Below are 15,361 nucleotides of genomic sequence, written 5' to 3'. Positions count from 1 at the left end.
TGAATTAATAAACAAAAACAAAAACAAAAACAAACAAACAAACAAAAAACCTGGCCCAAAGTAGGCACTGACAATTTGTGGATTTGTTATCTGATTACATTCAGTTTGTAAACCAGCTGTGAGATTCAGGGCCTACCCGCCTTCCTAATTCTCAAGGAACTGCATTACAGAAAGGACCTGTTTATCGTCTCCCGACTTGTTGGCCAAGGTCAGAAGGAAGGGGACCCGGGAAGAAGCCCAGCGAGGCCAAGGGAAGGCGGTGCCATGGTGTTCTTGGATACAGCGGATGCCCACGGAAACAGCGCTCAAGTTCACGACGACGGAAAAGAAGCCGCGAGGGTCAAGAGGACGCCACGCTACTCGGAGTGTGGTCGGGGACGGGCGGCCGGCACTGCCCGGGAGCCCCGGTGCCTGCTGGGGTGACCTGGGCAGGACCCGCGGGTCGGCCCGGCGGCGTGGGGGGCTCTGCAGTTGGAGCAGCACCGCTTGGAAGGGCTGTAACTCACAGACCTGCTCCCTCGCCCTTGCGGAAAGGAAACGGAAGCCCGGGGCAGCGCGGGGCGCCCACGGCCGGGCTGCTGGTGTCGCCGGGCAGGGTCCGCGGCCCACCCCTGGAAGGCGTCTGCGGCCCCAGGGGTCGGAGCTCTCTCGGCTCGGAAGGACACGGCACGGGGGCAGTGGACGGCGCTGAACCCGGCCAACGCTCTGACGCAGCAGCCGCGGCTCGTGACCGGGGAGAGGCGGGCAAGGTCGCACCTGCTGGGCCCCGAGGCCGCGCCGCCCTCCGGCTCCCCTCGGACCACCCGCGCCCACGGAGCAGCCGCGCCGGCCGCGGCGACCTGCTCGCTGACATCAGGACTTTCACTTCTCCCTCTTTGAGGGAAGGCGGAGTAGGTGGGGGAGACAGGGGGCTCTGGGGGGCGCCGAGCTTGCCCCGGGGCCCCACAGCGGGCCCCACATTCCACATGCCCCCGCCCTGGGCACGGGACCGTTCTGAGGCAGGGGCGAGTCCTCCGAGGCCTGCCAGGTGGGCTCGCCGACCCAGAGGTGCATGCTGGTGAATGTGGGACCAGTATTCGTACCCGAATCTGTTTGCTACAGTGACACAGTTCCACGGAAACAGTGGGGGGTAGAGGCCACGGCCAGGGAACCCCGCTGGCTGGGGCAGAATCCAGGCTCAGCCCCTGGGGACTTATGGCATGCTCACTGCTCACGCACAAGACCAAGCAATATTCCTAACCTTCCTTAAACTTTTCAATACTTTAAATATATGAATGTATCTATCTATTGCAGCACCTATGTAGATATAGTTAAATAATGGATAGATGATAGGTAGGTAGGTAGGTAGATAGATAGATAGATAAATAGTCTTATGTCTTCTTTCCAGGAGTTTATGTAAAAACGCTTAAAAACCTTAAAGCCAGGCGCAGGAGGAGAAAAGAGGCAGATTCTTGGAGCTGGGAACAGTCTCCAATGTCGTCTGATCATTTCTGGATTGTTTCCTGATGTTTGAGCAACTTTATGATTTTCTAGGTCAAAAGATAAGTAGCTGAATCTGAACCAGAACTCAGAGCCTCTGATTCACAGGCTGAGCTGCCAGACACTGCTAGCTGTCAAAATCAGACACATACACACACTTCCTTAGTTATGGACATATAGAATGTTCTAGTAAGTGAGAATAACACACTAAATATGGCCCCCGGATATATTCGAAGGAGCAAATGAGCAGACATAAGGGGAAAGCAACATTCAAATTCCTTATTATTCTTATTCTATTTCCTCTGCAGGAATCTCATGTCTGAAACTTATTAATAACAATGTTTAGAGCTTCTCGAGAAATGCTATGAAATAAAAATATCTTTCGAAACTAACAAATCAGCTGTAACACAGTAGTCACGATCCAAAGCAGCATGTACAACTTAGGAGTAGAAGGTTACAGAATAATTATGCAAAGTGCCCCATCAGAAGAGACGCCTGAGTGACAGGTATAAGACAGTGGTCCCAGGCGAGGGTGTCAGTACCTTCTGGACTTTTCAGAGACGATGGCACAGGCCGAGGGCGAGGCCTAGCCACTCGCACCGTCACCAGCCCTGCACCCCCCACCCCGGTGGCGGTCCGACGCAGGCTCAAGTTTGAGGGTAGGTCTAGTCACAGCCGTGGTTTGGTGGTGCCCTTTACGGCATCGGCTTGGGCAGAGAGTCAAAAGGTAACCGAGTGAGCCGACCGTAACACACCTACCAGCTGCGGGACTCGGTAGCCCCTTCCCACATGGGAGAAGGCCACCACAGAACCCATGCGATGGCTTGCTACGGCGGACGCTTGTACATAAGCGTCACGACAGGAAGAGATTCGGGGAGCGTGAGCGTGGCCAGACAGAATGACAGGAGAGTAAAGATACAGAAACCCAGCTTAGACCCCGGAGGACAGATCCCGATTGCCATGATGTCAGGAACCTCCGCGGACAGCAGGTCAGCAGGCGAGCAGAGAGCGGTCACCTCTGCGTGTTCAGCCTCGAGTACCGGGATAACGAGCGCGTGCCCAGGGAAGGGCGCCTGCCCTTGCGGCGTTTCCCAACGGAATGCGTAGCATGCCCACCTTTCAGGGTCGAGTCCAGGATGTCTACGCATCTCCGAGAGGTTAAAAGCTTCTCCCTGCGCGTGTGGGACCTGAGGCTGATGATGAGATACGGAGTCATGGCACGGGCTTCTGATGGCTGAAAAAGGAGCAACCCGATCACACAGCATCCCATTGTGTAGACGTGCCTCCATTTCCCTAACCAGTTTCCTATCGGTCGACAGGTAGGCAGCTTTTATTTATGTTCTGCTATCACGAAATTCCAATGTTACTCTGACAGCATACAGATAGATCGATCCATGTATCTTCACGAACTCATGCGAGGTGAGGTGGAGATGACGGCCAAGACCCGGATTACAAAACTCCTTAAAATCGAAACCTGTGGGAGCAAACCATACAGTGGTAAACGGGGTGTCGAGAGGAACAGATAGCGTGAGCGGGGAGAGACGAAGACAGAACCCCGCCATTTTGGCCACTCCCACTTTGTCTGGCTCTTGCTCAAGAAATGAAAACAAGCGACATTATTAGATACCCTATGCCTTGCTCGAACATAAAAGTTCGAGACCAACTTTTGGTTATAACCTATGATGATGACACTTTTTGAGACTGGTGCTCTCAGAGCGGTAGAAAAAGACTATTCGGTTTCACAGTGGGTCGGCATCCTGGGCGGGGTGTCGGTCACCCAGAGCACAGCCAGGCTGTGTCTGTCCTGTGAGTGAAAAGGGAAACCAATGTTGACTCTGGGTCAACAGTGACAAGCTAATAATTGGCAAATGTCTCTCCGCAGCGCTTCTCAAACATAGCCTTCTGCTTCTACACTTTCTCAGTCAAGGGATGGGGATACAGCTTCCGGGAACATGACTTTTCCTTGAAGTCTCCTGCTTAATCTTACGAATTGGCGTGAGCCCTCCTCCCAAGTAAATAAACTTTGAGAAAAACATCAGGAAGATGTTTCAGGTTTTGTTTTTAACCCTTAGTCACAGAGCTTGATGCATAAGATGCCACACGGATAGTTATTTCATGCTGCCGGAGGTATAGGGTCTCTTGGCTGAGATGGTTTGCTATTTATAGTGCAAACTTCCTCTATCTCTGCTCATCCACTGACAGTACAAAAGAACAGAAACTGTTTATTGTTGTAGAAACTCTTAAACATGTGATCTTGCTCAACGAGATAATGGCTTTTCAGCTGGCACGGGGCCTGCCCTCCTGTTTAGCTTGTGACTCATGTGGCGAGCAGGATAGAAACACACTCAACACCCACAGAATAAAACAGTATTCTATTTTTTCCCAAGTGCTTTTGATGGTTTGCTTTCAAAACGAGGGGCAAGACCACTAGAAACTGGAAGAAATTATTCCATGAATGAAATGTTTCCTATTTACATTTTCACAAAGGACTTTATGTCCCAAAAGGCTTCGGAACCACTCTGCCCGCCTGCAAACGTCAAGTGAATCGCACACAGCAGAGGACTCGCTGTGAGTGAGCAGGTGTGGGGACCAACAACAGCCTCGGGCGGCAGGACTCAGAATCCAGGTCGGAGCATCATCAGGTGACCCGACAGGTGCAGTGACTACCTGCTGATGACTGAGAGGAAGGGACCAGAGCAGAGGGGAAGCTTATCCTGGGGACACGTGGGGGGGGGGCTCTAGGGTCCGAGTGCCGTAACCGAGGGCGCCGGCTTTCCCGCCTCCCGGCGCGGGCGGAGCGCGGGCCGGGGCGGGGCGGTGCCGTGCGCGTCCGGCCGTCCCCGCGCTGTCCCCCGCCGCGCCCGGCCGCCGCCCCGCCCGGCCCAGCCCGCGCAGCGCCCCTGCCCGGCCGCACGCCGGCGGCCCGTCCGTCCGCGCTCCCGCGCCAGCGGGCCGGCGGTGGCGTGTGCTGACGTCATATGGGCCGCCCGCCCCCGATTGGCCGCGGCCGCCTCACCAGACCGCGGGCGGACGGGCGCGCAGGCGGGGCGGGGCGCGCGGAGGCCACGCCCCCGGGCGGCGGGCCGCGCCGGGGTCACGTGGCCCAAGCCTCAGCTGCCCGTCTTATAAGCCGCGCCGCGCACGGGCCGCCGCGGGCCTTACTCCGGGCGGTCCGGGCTGCAACTCTCTTCCGTTGCCTCCTCCGAGACTCCCCGCCTCGGCGAGCCCGCGGGCGGGCGCCCCTCGGCCAGGTACGCGGGGCGCGGCGCCGGCCCCGGGGCCAGAGATGGGGGGCCGGGCGCCCCAGTCTCCCTCAGCCGCTCCCTCCCGGGAGCGGGACAGCTTTCCATATGGGTCGGTGGCCCGATGACCTCAGTCTTGAGATGGGGGCTGCACCCCTGACCCTGGGTGGGTCGGGCCACAGGTCCCCTCCGTCCCGGAGGACCCCAGTAACTTGCCCTGGCTCCGTATCCAGCAAACTGACGGGGTCTGGGAAACTTTTGGACCGGACGGGCCAGCGCTTTGGGGTGCGTGTAGAGGGGCGGTGCGAACGGAGCCGAGCGGGCTCTGCAGCCCTTGGGGGTCCCTCGCACCCGACTGCCCCTGACTGCAGCCGCTGCGCCCCACTGCGGGTGTGTGCAGCGCCCCAGCCGGCGCCCGTCCCGCGCGACTGCGGTGTGGGCTGCGGGTTCCCCCGACTCCCCGGAGGGGCGGTTTTCCTGGACGTGAGGCGATGAATGAGAGCGCAGCCCCGCGGCCGACTGGGCCTTGCCCGACCTGCCCTGTTCCTTGCAAATGAACGCGGTGGGCCTTCCCCACCCGCTTCTCCTTCTAGGAAAGCCGGTCGCACTGGGGACACCGATGCCCAGACTGGACGACCACTGCTGGAGCTGTCCCTGCGCGCACGGCCCCAGGCACCCAGGCCGCCCGAGAGCCAGTGCCGGCGGGCTGGCAGCCAAAGTGGGAGAGATGATCACCTCCTCAGTGTCCCGCCCCTCTCTGCTGGTGGCCCGCGCTGCCCCGGACTCTGACCCCGCGCAGGGGCCTGGGAGCGCCGGCGCGGGGGGCGGCGGTGCCAGCTGGCATCACCGCCTGGTGCAGAGGGGCCTGGTGCTGTTCTCCGTCGGGGTGGTCCTGGCTCTGGTGCTCAACCTGCTGCAGGTCCAGAGGAACGTCACCCTCTTCCCTGAGGAGGTGACCGCCACCGCCTTCTCCTCGGCCTGGTGGGTGCCTCCCTGTTGCGGGACAGCAGCTGGTGAGTAGGGGTGCAGAAGCTTGTTGGGGCAAAAACGTTCTTTAGCCTTGAGGAACATTTATTTGAAAACGGAGCCTTCCATGGGGAAAAGTGGGCGTTTCCAGTGTGGGTGCAGCCGAACCCCCAAACGCTAGCGTGGGGGGGGGGGGCGATGGGCGTGAGGGGGGAGGAAAGTGGCTGCTTCCCGCTGTGCCCGGCCTGCCGGGTCCTTCCTCCTGCCCGGGCGCTCACCTCGGCGCCCAAGCCTGCCGCTGTCATCGCCGGCCGGCCGCCCGATTGGCCGCCGCAGAACTGGTGAGCAGAGGCGCTGGGCCGCTATTGGCTGCGCCCGCGAACATGCTACACGGCTGGGTAACTGAAAACAAACCGTCACGTGGGCGAGTGGGCCCGGGCTTGCCGGCGGCGGCCTCCCTACTTCCTTCTGGGGTGACCTAGAGAGCGGGCGGAAGGAAGCCAGGCCCTCCCCCAGGACTGTTAGGGAAAGAGCATCCCTTTGTTCTGAGCGTGGGCGGGGGCGCACCTGGCTGGCCTCAGAGCCTAGGGGAACCTTCCCCAGGCTCCGTCTAAGCTGTGGATAGACGGGCCGTCTCTGTTCAGTCGCATTTCTCGGTTCCTTGGCGGGTCTGATCCCCTAGTCCCACAGCGTTTGTTGGTTAGCAAACACCTGTCAGCTGCTTCCTGCAGCCCCGGCTCTGCTGTTGAAATACAGGGTGAGCATGGCAGCCGGTCCAGAGCATCCCACGGTCTGGTGGGCAGAACAAGCTGGTGACAAGTCCCACAGGAGCAGCGCCCTGTAGCGGACGTTCCCGGACGGCTCGCCATGTGTGTTGAGCTTCGTTTGCCCCCGGCAGCAGCAGCTGCCACAGCTACGTTTTACAGACGTGGAAACCAAGTCCCGGGTTCCGAAGCTGCGTCCAGGGACCACAGCTAGCGAGTGGCAGGGCCACTGCTCCCAACTCCGCATACCGTCTGCCTGCAGTCCAGGCGTGGCCCCCGACATGTGGGGCCGCGTCGCCTCCTCAGCAGACTCCCTCAGACCCGCAGGAGGCCGCAGTGGACGGCGGTGCGTGCTAGCCGGGACACTTAGGGGGCTCCGTGGTCCCTGAGCAGGGGGCAGAGCTTTTTCGCCGGGTTTCCAGCAAGGGCGGGTCCTGCTCTGTTTTTCTAAACCCTCTAAGTATACTGCTACACTGTTAAAAATCCTTTTTGAGAACTAGATCTAGATGCAGAATTCCATTTTTCATATACATTTGGTGCAATAGTTCCTTTGAATCCAAAACTTGATCTTAAAAAGGAGACACTTAGTTCAGGTTTTAGTTGTGATAGAAGCTTCCGGAAATTCCAGGAATATCTGAAACACGGTCTCTCATTTCCTTTTTTTGTTTTCACTGTCAGCCAAGAGCGAAGGGGAACATATCCTAGTACGTTTGCATATACTTTGCTTTTAACTTTGAAAGGTAAAATTAAGTTTTCGTGAAGTAAGTCATAGCACGTGGGCTTCCATTTTTCAAAACCCCAAAATTAGAACTTGATAAAACACATTGCGAAGTTGAAACTGAAATTCTTTCATTTGAACATTTGGCTAAAGCTCTGTTTGTTTCTCCGGTAGTTCCCTGTACCTGGCCCCCCAGCCCCTGTACCTGGGGGCCCGCGTCCCGCAGTCAGGCCCCGTGGCCCGTGTCCCCAGCAGTCACCGCCCCGCCGTCTGTCCTGCCTGCCTCTTCCCGTCCGTTCCTCTGCCAGAGAGCCTGGCCTCCCTGTCTAACGTCTGTCTACACTCACGCTCTAAAACTCTGAGTCTGAGAACCTCCTCGCTGTCCAGACCGCACCGAGCCCCTCCCCCGTCTCCTAGTTACATAATCCTCGTCAAGCCACACATGAGGGAACACCCACGAAGCGGGTCCCATCAGCAGGGACTGGGGACAGACGCCGGGGGTCCTGTGCCCGCTCCCATGGTCCTCCACAGGCCAGGCCTGGACTCAGGGGGACAGTGCAGCGTGCTCGTCCCGCCCCAGCACTGACCCTCAGGTGACAGGCCGCAGTGCTCAGGGTGAACAGAGGAAGTGCTGCCACCCCCTCACTGTCGACTCCAGTGCCACCTCTGGGCGCGTGGCCTCTGCGCCCCAGACCTCAGAGTCAGAGCAGAGTACATGTGCCCAGCCTCAGGGCCGGCCCCACGAGCAGTGACACCACTCGGGACCCGCAGCCTCGGGAGCCCCCGTGAAGCTCGCCCCTCGTCGTCACGCGGCGACCACGCGGACGTGGTGGAGGGCGGGCCCGTCCTGCAGGCCAGGCCCGCGTGGGCCACGTCTCCGCGCAAGTGCCAAGCAACGGCTTGGCTGAACCTTCTCCAAACTGATTTTGTTTTTCTTCCTACTCAAGGCGAACAGGACTAGGGACCGAGTCTCCGATTCAGCGTTGCGTGAGAGCGGATCGATTTCCTAGGGAAACTGGTCTGGCGACATGTGAGCCGCCTCACGGCGTCGCCTCGGAGCCGGCGCCCTCTGACGGTGGTTTCCCCTTGTTTTACCAGCTGTCGTCGGCCTGCTGTACCCCTGCATCGACAGCCACCTGGGGGAGCCCCACAAGTTTAAGAGAGAGTGGGCCAGCGTCATGCGCTGCGTGGCCGTCTTCGTGGGCATCAACCACGCCAGCGCCGTATCCTTCCGGGGACGCGCCGTACCCAGCGCGTCTTAGGGGACTTCGCCGCTCGTGGGCGGTGCGTGTGGCCTCTTAGGTCGGTCGGCGTCTTCCCCTGAGGGGTTCGTTTTAGAGCCTGTCGCTTCGTCTGCACTCGGCAGGAGTTGTCACACGCTTCCGGGCTGCCTCAGGAAGCCGCAGGAGGACTGCTTCCCCTCCTCCGCCACCCCCGCCTCCTGCTCCCTTGGGGCTTCTTCTGTAACTGCCCCTCTGCGCTTCCACCGTCATGAAGACCGGCTTCCTGTGGCTCTGTGACGTGCAGCGACAGGGTCACTCTCGGCCGCTTCCTCCAGGAGGCCGAGGAGGGCCCATCTCTACTCCTCTGCCCCGTCCCTGGTGTGACCACGGGAGTCCTGGGCCGGCCAGCAGCGGTGTCCTCTGGAACAGGGGCCGTAACATGGGCCCCGCACGCCCGGGTCCCCGGTGGAGCGGGTCGCACAGGACGTGTCGCCTGTCTGCACGTAAGCGTGCTTCGGAAGGAGGTCCGTGGCACCCCAGGCCTCAGAAGATTTTGGGTTTCTTCAGCACAACTAGTTTGTTTCCGAGTCTTAGAGAAAGATACTCTGGGGCTCCTACAGTTCCTGAGGCTGCTGCTCTGCTGTCTTAATGATGATGCCCGAAACGGGTCGTGCCAGAGGTCCCGGCTCTGAGGAGCTGGTTTTGTCTGCAGGTGACGGTGGCGGCGTGTGCAGAGCCACGTGCGTCTCTGCGGACGCGGGGCGCGGTGCGTCCGCAGAGGCACTGCGGGCGGGGGGCGGGGAGCGCGGGCGACCGCGCATGAGAGCAGGCTGGCCGCGAGTCCCTCGCGCCCCGGTGGCTCGGTGGCCGAGACGCCCGCGGACGGTCGGAGCTGGCTTCCAGAAAGTTCACCCGGAAGGTTTTTGCCCCACCGATTCACGAGAAGTCCGCGTCGTCTAGAGCGCCGGCCCTGGCGTCCGGCGGCCTTCACGCGCTGTCCGGCCATGCTTGTGGGGGGGGGGGTTGGCGAGGACACAGGTGTGTCCCGGGGTTTCGCGTGTGTGTTTCCGATCTGATCACAAATCGTTACATTTTCCTTAACTTTTACGTCACCAGAAATTGGATTTTGCCAATAACGTTCAGCTCTCCTTGACGCTGGCGGCCCTGTCTTTGGGCCTTTGGTGGACGTTTGACCGCTCGAGAAGCGGCCTTGGCCTTGGGATCACCATCGCCTTCCTGGCCACCCTGATCACCCAGCTGCTGGTGTACAACGGCGTCTATCAGTAAGCACGCGACCCCCGCCGTCAGCCCCCCCCCCACCCCCGGCGGTCGCCGCGCGTTAGGACCGGCCCCTTCGCTTAGATGTTCGCGTTTTATCTGCCCACACGCCCTCGGCTTAGGCACGAAACTCTCCAACGTGCGGCTCGTTGCGGTTGTCGTGTTGAAAGCCCGCCTCCCGCCGCTCCGTGCGACGGGACGGGCGCCGGCGAAGGGCGTCGGGGCTCTGCGTGCGCGGCGCGTCCCCGCCGCGGTGCCCCACCGTGCGCGGCGCGTCCCCGCCGCCGTGCCCCACCGTGCGCGGCGCGTCCCCGCCGCCGTGCCCCACCGTGCGCGGCGCGTCCCCGCCGCCGTGCCCCACCGTGCGCGGCGCGTCCCCGCCGCCGTGCCCCGCCGTGCGCGGTGCCACGTCCCCGCCCCTCCTCCCGCAGGTACACGTCCCCGGACTTCCTGTACATCCGCTCCTGGCTGCCCTGCATATTCTTCTCCGGAGGCGTTACCGTGGGCAACATAGGGCGGCAGCTGGCCATGGTACGTAGCCCCGTCGCGCTCCTGGGCCCGCGGCTTCTCGTCGACGCCACTGCTCCACGGCGGGTATCGTTTGTGTCGATCGATGTCCGGTCGGGACTCCATGGTGACGAGTGTTGAGAAAAGCCTATGTTGAAAAAAAGTAGGTGAGAGTAAGTAGCTCCTCGCTGAATCACGAAGGTGCCGGCGTTTGGGAGCCCCCAGTTCCGTCTGGAAAGGACGAGTGAGGTGCGGCCCCCACCCCGCCCCTGTCACGGGCACGGCCAGGGCCTCCTCACCGCTGGCCCCTGCAGGGAAGTGCGTCTGGCGATGGCCGCAGTCTGTGGTTTACTGTGTCCTCCCTCCCTCCCCTGGAGTGCAGGGGACTCAGGGGAAAGCGTGTCGGAGGCCGTGGAGACCCCGTGGGTGCCTGTCGGGGCCGGCTCGGGGAGCCCCGCCCACGGGCAGGCTGGCCCGGCTCCATCCTGGGCACGCCCGCCCCACGGGCGGACCACCCACCGGTGCCCGCCTGTCCCTCTGGCCACCTGCTGAGGGCCAGTCGGGCAGGTGACGGTGGAGACCACAGCAGCAGCTCTCGGTTCCTAAAAATGTGGACTTCTAACTATTATTTTGAGTTGATTTTTACTTGAAGTCTTAGATAAAATGAGCTAAAAAAAAAAAAAAAAACGGGGGTCTTCGACGGCCCATTGCAGCCGCAGACAAACGGGCGTCTCCGGGGCCGCCCTCCGCTCCGCACAGTGGCGTTCGGAGGCAGGACCTCTCTGTGCCAGCTAGCCCGGGCCTTGGGCTCTCCTGCCATCCCCCGAAGGTCTGCGAGTCCCCAAAGCCCTGTCCCTAGGCAGCTGGCCGCCCCCTCCTGGCACATGCTCCGGCTGCTGCAGCCGGGTCAGGTGCCCGTGGCCGAGGGCTCACCCGTGGGTCTCAGCCATGCTGCCGCCGCAGCAGGAGGAGGACGGACATGCGAAGCCGAGCTTGTGCTCACGAGGCGGGGCCCGCCGCGGAGGCCGTGGGCTTCGCTCCAGGCCGCGTCGGGGCTGGCGCATGAAACGCAGCCGCTACCCGGCCGTTCCCTCTCCTGCCGTCTGCACGCCTGCGCCCCCCCTCGAGAGGGGCGTGCGCAGTCCTGCCTCGGCGTCACCCGCAGGCGCTGCGACTTCAAGTGAAAAGACCCAAGGAAACCAACGGGGTGGACTTCCACGGCACGTGACCCACATGGCGACGACATCGTCACGCTAGGGCCGCCATGCCCGGGAGTCACGTGGGCCTTGCTGACAGTCGGGTAGTTGGAGCAGCTTTGTCTAGTGTTTGCTGTCAGCATGTTCAGAGGGAGGTCACGCGTCCGCGGCACGGGGGCCCGGAGGTCACGCGTGTGGCACAGGGATTGGGAGGTCACGCGTGTGGCACAGGGGCCCGGAGGTCACGCGTCTGCGGCACAGGTTCTGGAGTTCACATCTGTTGGGACACGTAGCGTGAAGTCGTTCCTCCACAAAGGTCAGGCTCCCAGCTGTGGGGAGGGCGGGCAGGTGCCGACTCGTGAGGCCCGGGGCGCCTGTCGCAGCGCGTCCCTGGCAGCGAGTGTGCGTTCGCTCTCCCCGTGTGACGGACCCCGCTGGGCCGCCGTGACTGTGGTCGCGGCGCTGTGGCCGAGGGCTGGCAGTCAGCAGCCCTGCTGTGCGCGCGGGCGGAGCTGGGCACATCCGTTAGCGGGCCGGTCCTCGTGACGCCGCAGGCGGGGGCCGGGGCTGGTCTCAGCCGGTTTGGAGGTGGGCGGCGAGCACCCTGGCCGAGTGGGTGCGGGGGGCCTCGGGCCTGCCCCGCGCGGCGGTGCCCTGCTGCCTGTCGCCGTCCTTCAGCTGGCGTCCGTCGTCCGAACGGGGCTCCCGTGGGTGTGCCACGCCCTGCTCCCCGCAGCCCCGTCCCGGCCGCCGCGTGTGCTCTGACAGCAGGGCGCCAGGGCCCCCCCCCGCCGTGGCCTCCCGCAGGCGCCCGCGTTCCCGTCCCTCTGCGTGTCCGTGGCCCCGGGCCAGTGTTGCTCCCGGGGTGGGCGCGCGCTCAGGACCGTCCTGTTCGTACGTGGCAGTTTGTCATGCTTTCAGTCGATGAGTTCCTGGAAGTCCCTGTGTCCCCAGCGTGGGAGTTAGTCACCAGAGCTCCCAGGCGACCACTCGCCCCCAGGCTCCTCAGCCGCTCGGAGGAGAAGGTCCCGGCGCGCGGGCAAGAGCTCTGAACGCCAGCACGCCGCCTGGCACCGGGGCGGGGCATCGGGGACGGGCCCTCTGCCGGCCTCTCGTGGCCTCGTCGCCTCGGGAAAGGCGTCCGGTCGTGGCACCTGCTCCTTCCTCAGCGAAGCGTCCTTCCTGTACTGACACTTCTGCAGGGTCTGGGACACTAACGGCCACAGGCCTCGCCGCAGGGGCTCTGAGGGTGACTGAGGGGGCCGCGTGGAGAGGCCGTCTGAAGCGCAGCTGTGCGCTCTGGCGGCGGGGGCGGGGGGAGTCGCCCTGGGCTGGGGGGGCGGGGGGAGTCGCCCTGGGCTGGGGGGGCGGGGGGAGTCGCCGTGGGGGGGGCGGGGGCGGGGGGAGTCGCCCTGGGCTGGGGGGCGGGGGCGGGGGGGGGGCGGGGGGAGTCGCCCTGGGCTGGGGGGGCGGGGGGAGTCGCTGTGGGGGGGGCGGGGTCGGAGAGCGTCGCCGCGGGCTGGGGGGGCTTGTCCTTCGCCGGCGTTCTCCACTCCCCTTTACTCCGTCATCTCACCCCAGTCAGAGGAATTTCTGCTCTCTCGCCTTTCAGCGTCTGTGTAATTGCCCATTAAAATATGTGCGTGTTCCGTGCTCATTTTCTCTCGGTCTTTCTCCTTGTTTTCCTCGCAGGGTGTCCCTGAAAAGCCGCACAGCGACTGAGTCTTCACCCTTGCCGATTGCGAAGACCAGTGAGATGCGGGAAGAAAACCCACACTTCGAATCGCGACAGAGATGATCTTTTTCCTCAATAATCTGCTTAGATCGGGCTGACTGTACAATTGACTCCTGGGAGAAATCCACCTGTTTTAGAATAGCCAAGGGGGAGGGGTCACCGCATACCTGAACGTCACCTTCTCGGCTGCCCCGTGCCTGCCCTGCAGACCTGGGTCCCGGGCGGGGCCAGCGGCCACTCTGAGGATTCGATGTCATTTGTAAGACGCAGGTCGCTGCATTTCAGAGCCTCGCTGGAACCCGAATCCCCAGCCGTTTCGTGCCGGTGCCCGGTGCGGGGCAGTGACGCGGGAAGGGTAATCCCACAGGGTTTGAGGTGGGGCGCGTAGGACAGGAGGCGGCTGCAGAGACACCGCGGGTCACAGCCCGAGTGCCCGCGCTCACGTGCCGGGAGCCGGGGGCAGTGACGAGCCAGCCCCACGCTGACGTGCTGGCCCCGCACCTCGGCGTTTATGACGCCTCCCGCCCCCCGACAGCGTGTGGCGCCAACGCCTGCCTGCCACGCACTTCAGTCTTCGTGAGCCAGACGTGGTTTCTTCGGAACTCCAGGACAGAGACGACTTTTCTCTTCCACGGCCCTATGGAATTTGCAATCTGTGATTGCCTTGTTAAAAAAAAAAAAAGGCGCGCGCCGTCCCCGCGTTAAACGCGCCGCGTTTCCAGACACGCGGAGGCGCCGGTGAGCACAATGCAGTCGTCGGCCGGCCTAGACCACGTCAGACCCGGTTTGCAAGTATTGGGTCGGTAACTTCAAGTGCAATGTACACGGAAACCAACCTGAGCCTTGTCTTCTCTTAAATATTTATTTTTTTTAACACGAGATGTTGAAGAGGGTTCTCCATTTCAGTGCTGCGCGGAGGCGCGACTCGGCAGTGACGTTTCGGCTGCGAAGTCATTTTGCTGTCGTGCCCTCCACTGAGCCCCAGTCCTGAGAAATACTCCACTTTCGTGGGTTTTCGTAAACTTATCATTTTACTTGCAAAGTCTTTTTTTTTTTTTTTTTTTTGTATTTTGTATTTTGAAATGGAAATGTTGTTTGGCTTTGTTTTAAATTTTGCAAAAGTGGCTTGATAAAAGACTCCTCGGGAGGGGAGGTGGCGGCCGGCAGACCCGGATGTGGACGGGCCTAGCGGCCGCCGCGCCCAACACACCTGGCTCCTCAGAACGTGACGTTCCTCGTCTCAGTGGGTCTGTTTTGAGGGAAATCTCATTTTAAGTTACTACAGTTAATTTGTTGTAGAGGAATTTTGTTTAAAGGAAGATGGGATCCTTCTGAACTTTGTGATGATCCCTCGCACCCTCTTTGAAAACGAAAATATGACTGATTAGCTCTGTGAAAAGAGTTTTCAGTGACGATGTCAGCATTTCATGAAAAACCCGAAGTCATTAGCCTAAAGCAGTCACCGAATCTTTAAGATATACTTGATCATGCACAAACAGTAAGTATTTTTTTTTCCTTAAACTGGAATAAATCTGTATCTGTTAGAAATAACATAGCCAAAAAATGTGAATCTGAGGACTTTTTGCCAACACTTCACAGCAGATACATGAACCAAAGTGGCCTGAGTTTGTGGGAGTGTCGAGGGGCACGCGGACCCGTCTCTCCGGAGCGGCGGCGGGGTCGCCCTTCGCACTGCGTTTGCAGCATTCTGTTCTTTTTGAATTCATTTTTTTAATTTCTATTAAAGGTTCAAAACCAACCGTTGTATTCGTGGGTTTTCCTTTAAAGGGCGGGCGGGGCGTTGGGTTAGAATTTGGAATGGAAATCGCAGCGTTTAACACGCGAGTCCCTGTCCCCAGGGCAAGGCCGGTCAGTGTGTCCTGCCCGCAGGTAACCTGCCGGCCCCTCCCGTGAGTGCCGCCCGCAGGGCGGGCCCCTTCTCCCTGGCCCCCTGGGCTCCCAGCAGACAGCACCCAGGAAGGGGCGGGTGCTGCCGAGTGTCCACCCTGCGGCTGGTCGCCTGCTGAGTCTGGTCAGTGCACAGGTCTGCGAGTCCACTCTGCCAGAGGCCCGGCCCGGCGCTGGGCGGCCGGCTCGAGGCTACGGCGTGAGTCAGAACCGGCCTCAGCGGCTCCCATCGCCGGGGGCCCAGTGCCGAGCCTGGACGAGCATGTGCGCAGGAAGGAACCGGGGAGAAGGGGTGCAACTTGGCACACCGCTGCTCCGAGGAGTAGGGGTTTCGTCATGCGACCT

At 61.3% G+C, this 15,361-nt stretch overlaps 1 protein-coding gene and 1 long non-coding RNA gene across 2 annotated transcripts; one reads left to right on the top strand and one right to left on the bottom strand.

Annotated features, from left to right (window-relative positions):
• Positions 1-1,744: 1,744 nt before the first annotated feature.
• LOC118610737 lies at positions 1,745-4,274 on the bottom strand. The gene is made up of 2 exons (XR_004953994.1): positions 3,955-4,274; positions 1,745-2,953 (listed from the first exon to the last, which is right to left on the bottom strand). It is a non-coding gene; the product is annotated as an uncharacterized LOC118610737 (long non-coding RNA).
• A 322-nt stretch (positions 4,275-4,596) lies between these two features.
• INSIG1 (insulin induced gene 1) lies at positions 4,597-14,867 on the top strand. The gene is made up of 6 exons (XM_016160973.2): positions 4,597-4,730; positions 5,315-5,734; positions 8,268-8,392; positions 9,509-9,675; positions 10,102-10,201; positions 13,066-14,867. Exons 2-6 carry the CDS (start codon positions 5,341-5,343, stop codon positions 13,093-13,095), a joined length of 816 nt encoding a protein of 271 aa, XP_016016459.1. The 5' UTR covers positions 4,597-4,730; positions 5,315-5,340; the 3' UTR covers positions 13,096-14,867.
• The last annotated feature ends 494 nt before the right edge of the window (positions 14,868-15,361 follow it).

The sequence above is a fragment of the Rousettus aegyptiacus genome, unplaced genomic scaffold, assembly GCF_014176215.1.
Source record: "Rousettus aegyptiacus isolate mRouAeg1 unplaced genomic scaffold, mRouAeg1.p scaffold_m13_p_13, whole genome shotgun sequence".
NCBI lineage: Eukaryota > Metazoa > Chordata > Mammalia > Chiroptera > Pteropodidae > Rousettus > Rousettus aegyptiacus.
This window is presented reverse-complemented; position numbering and strand designations above follow the sequence as displayed.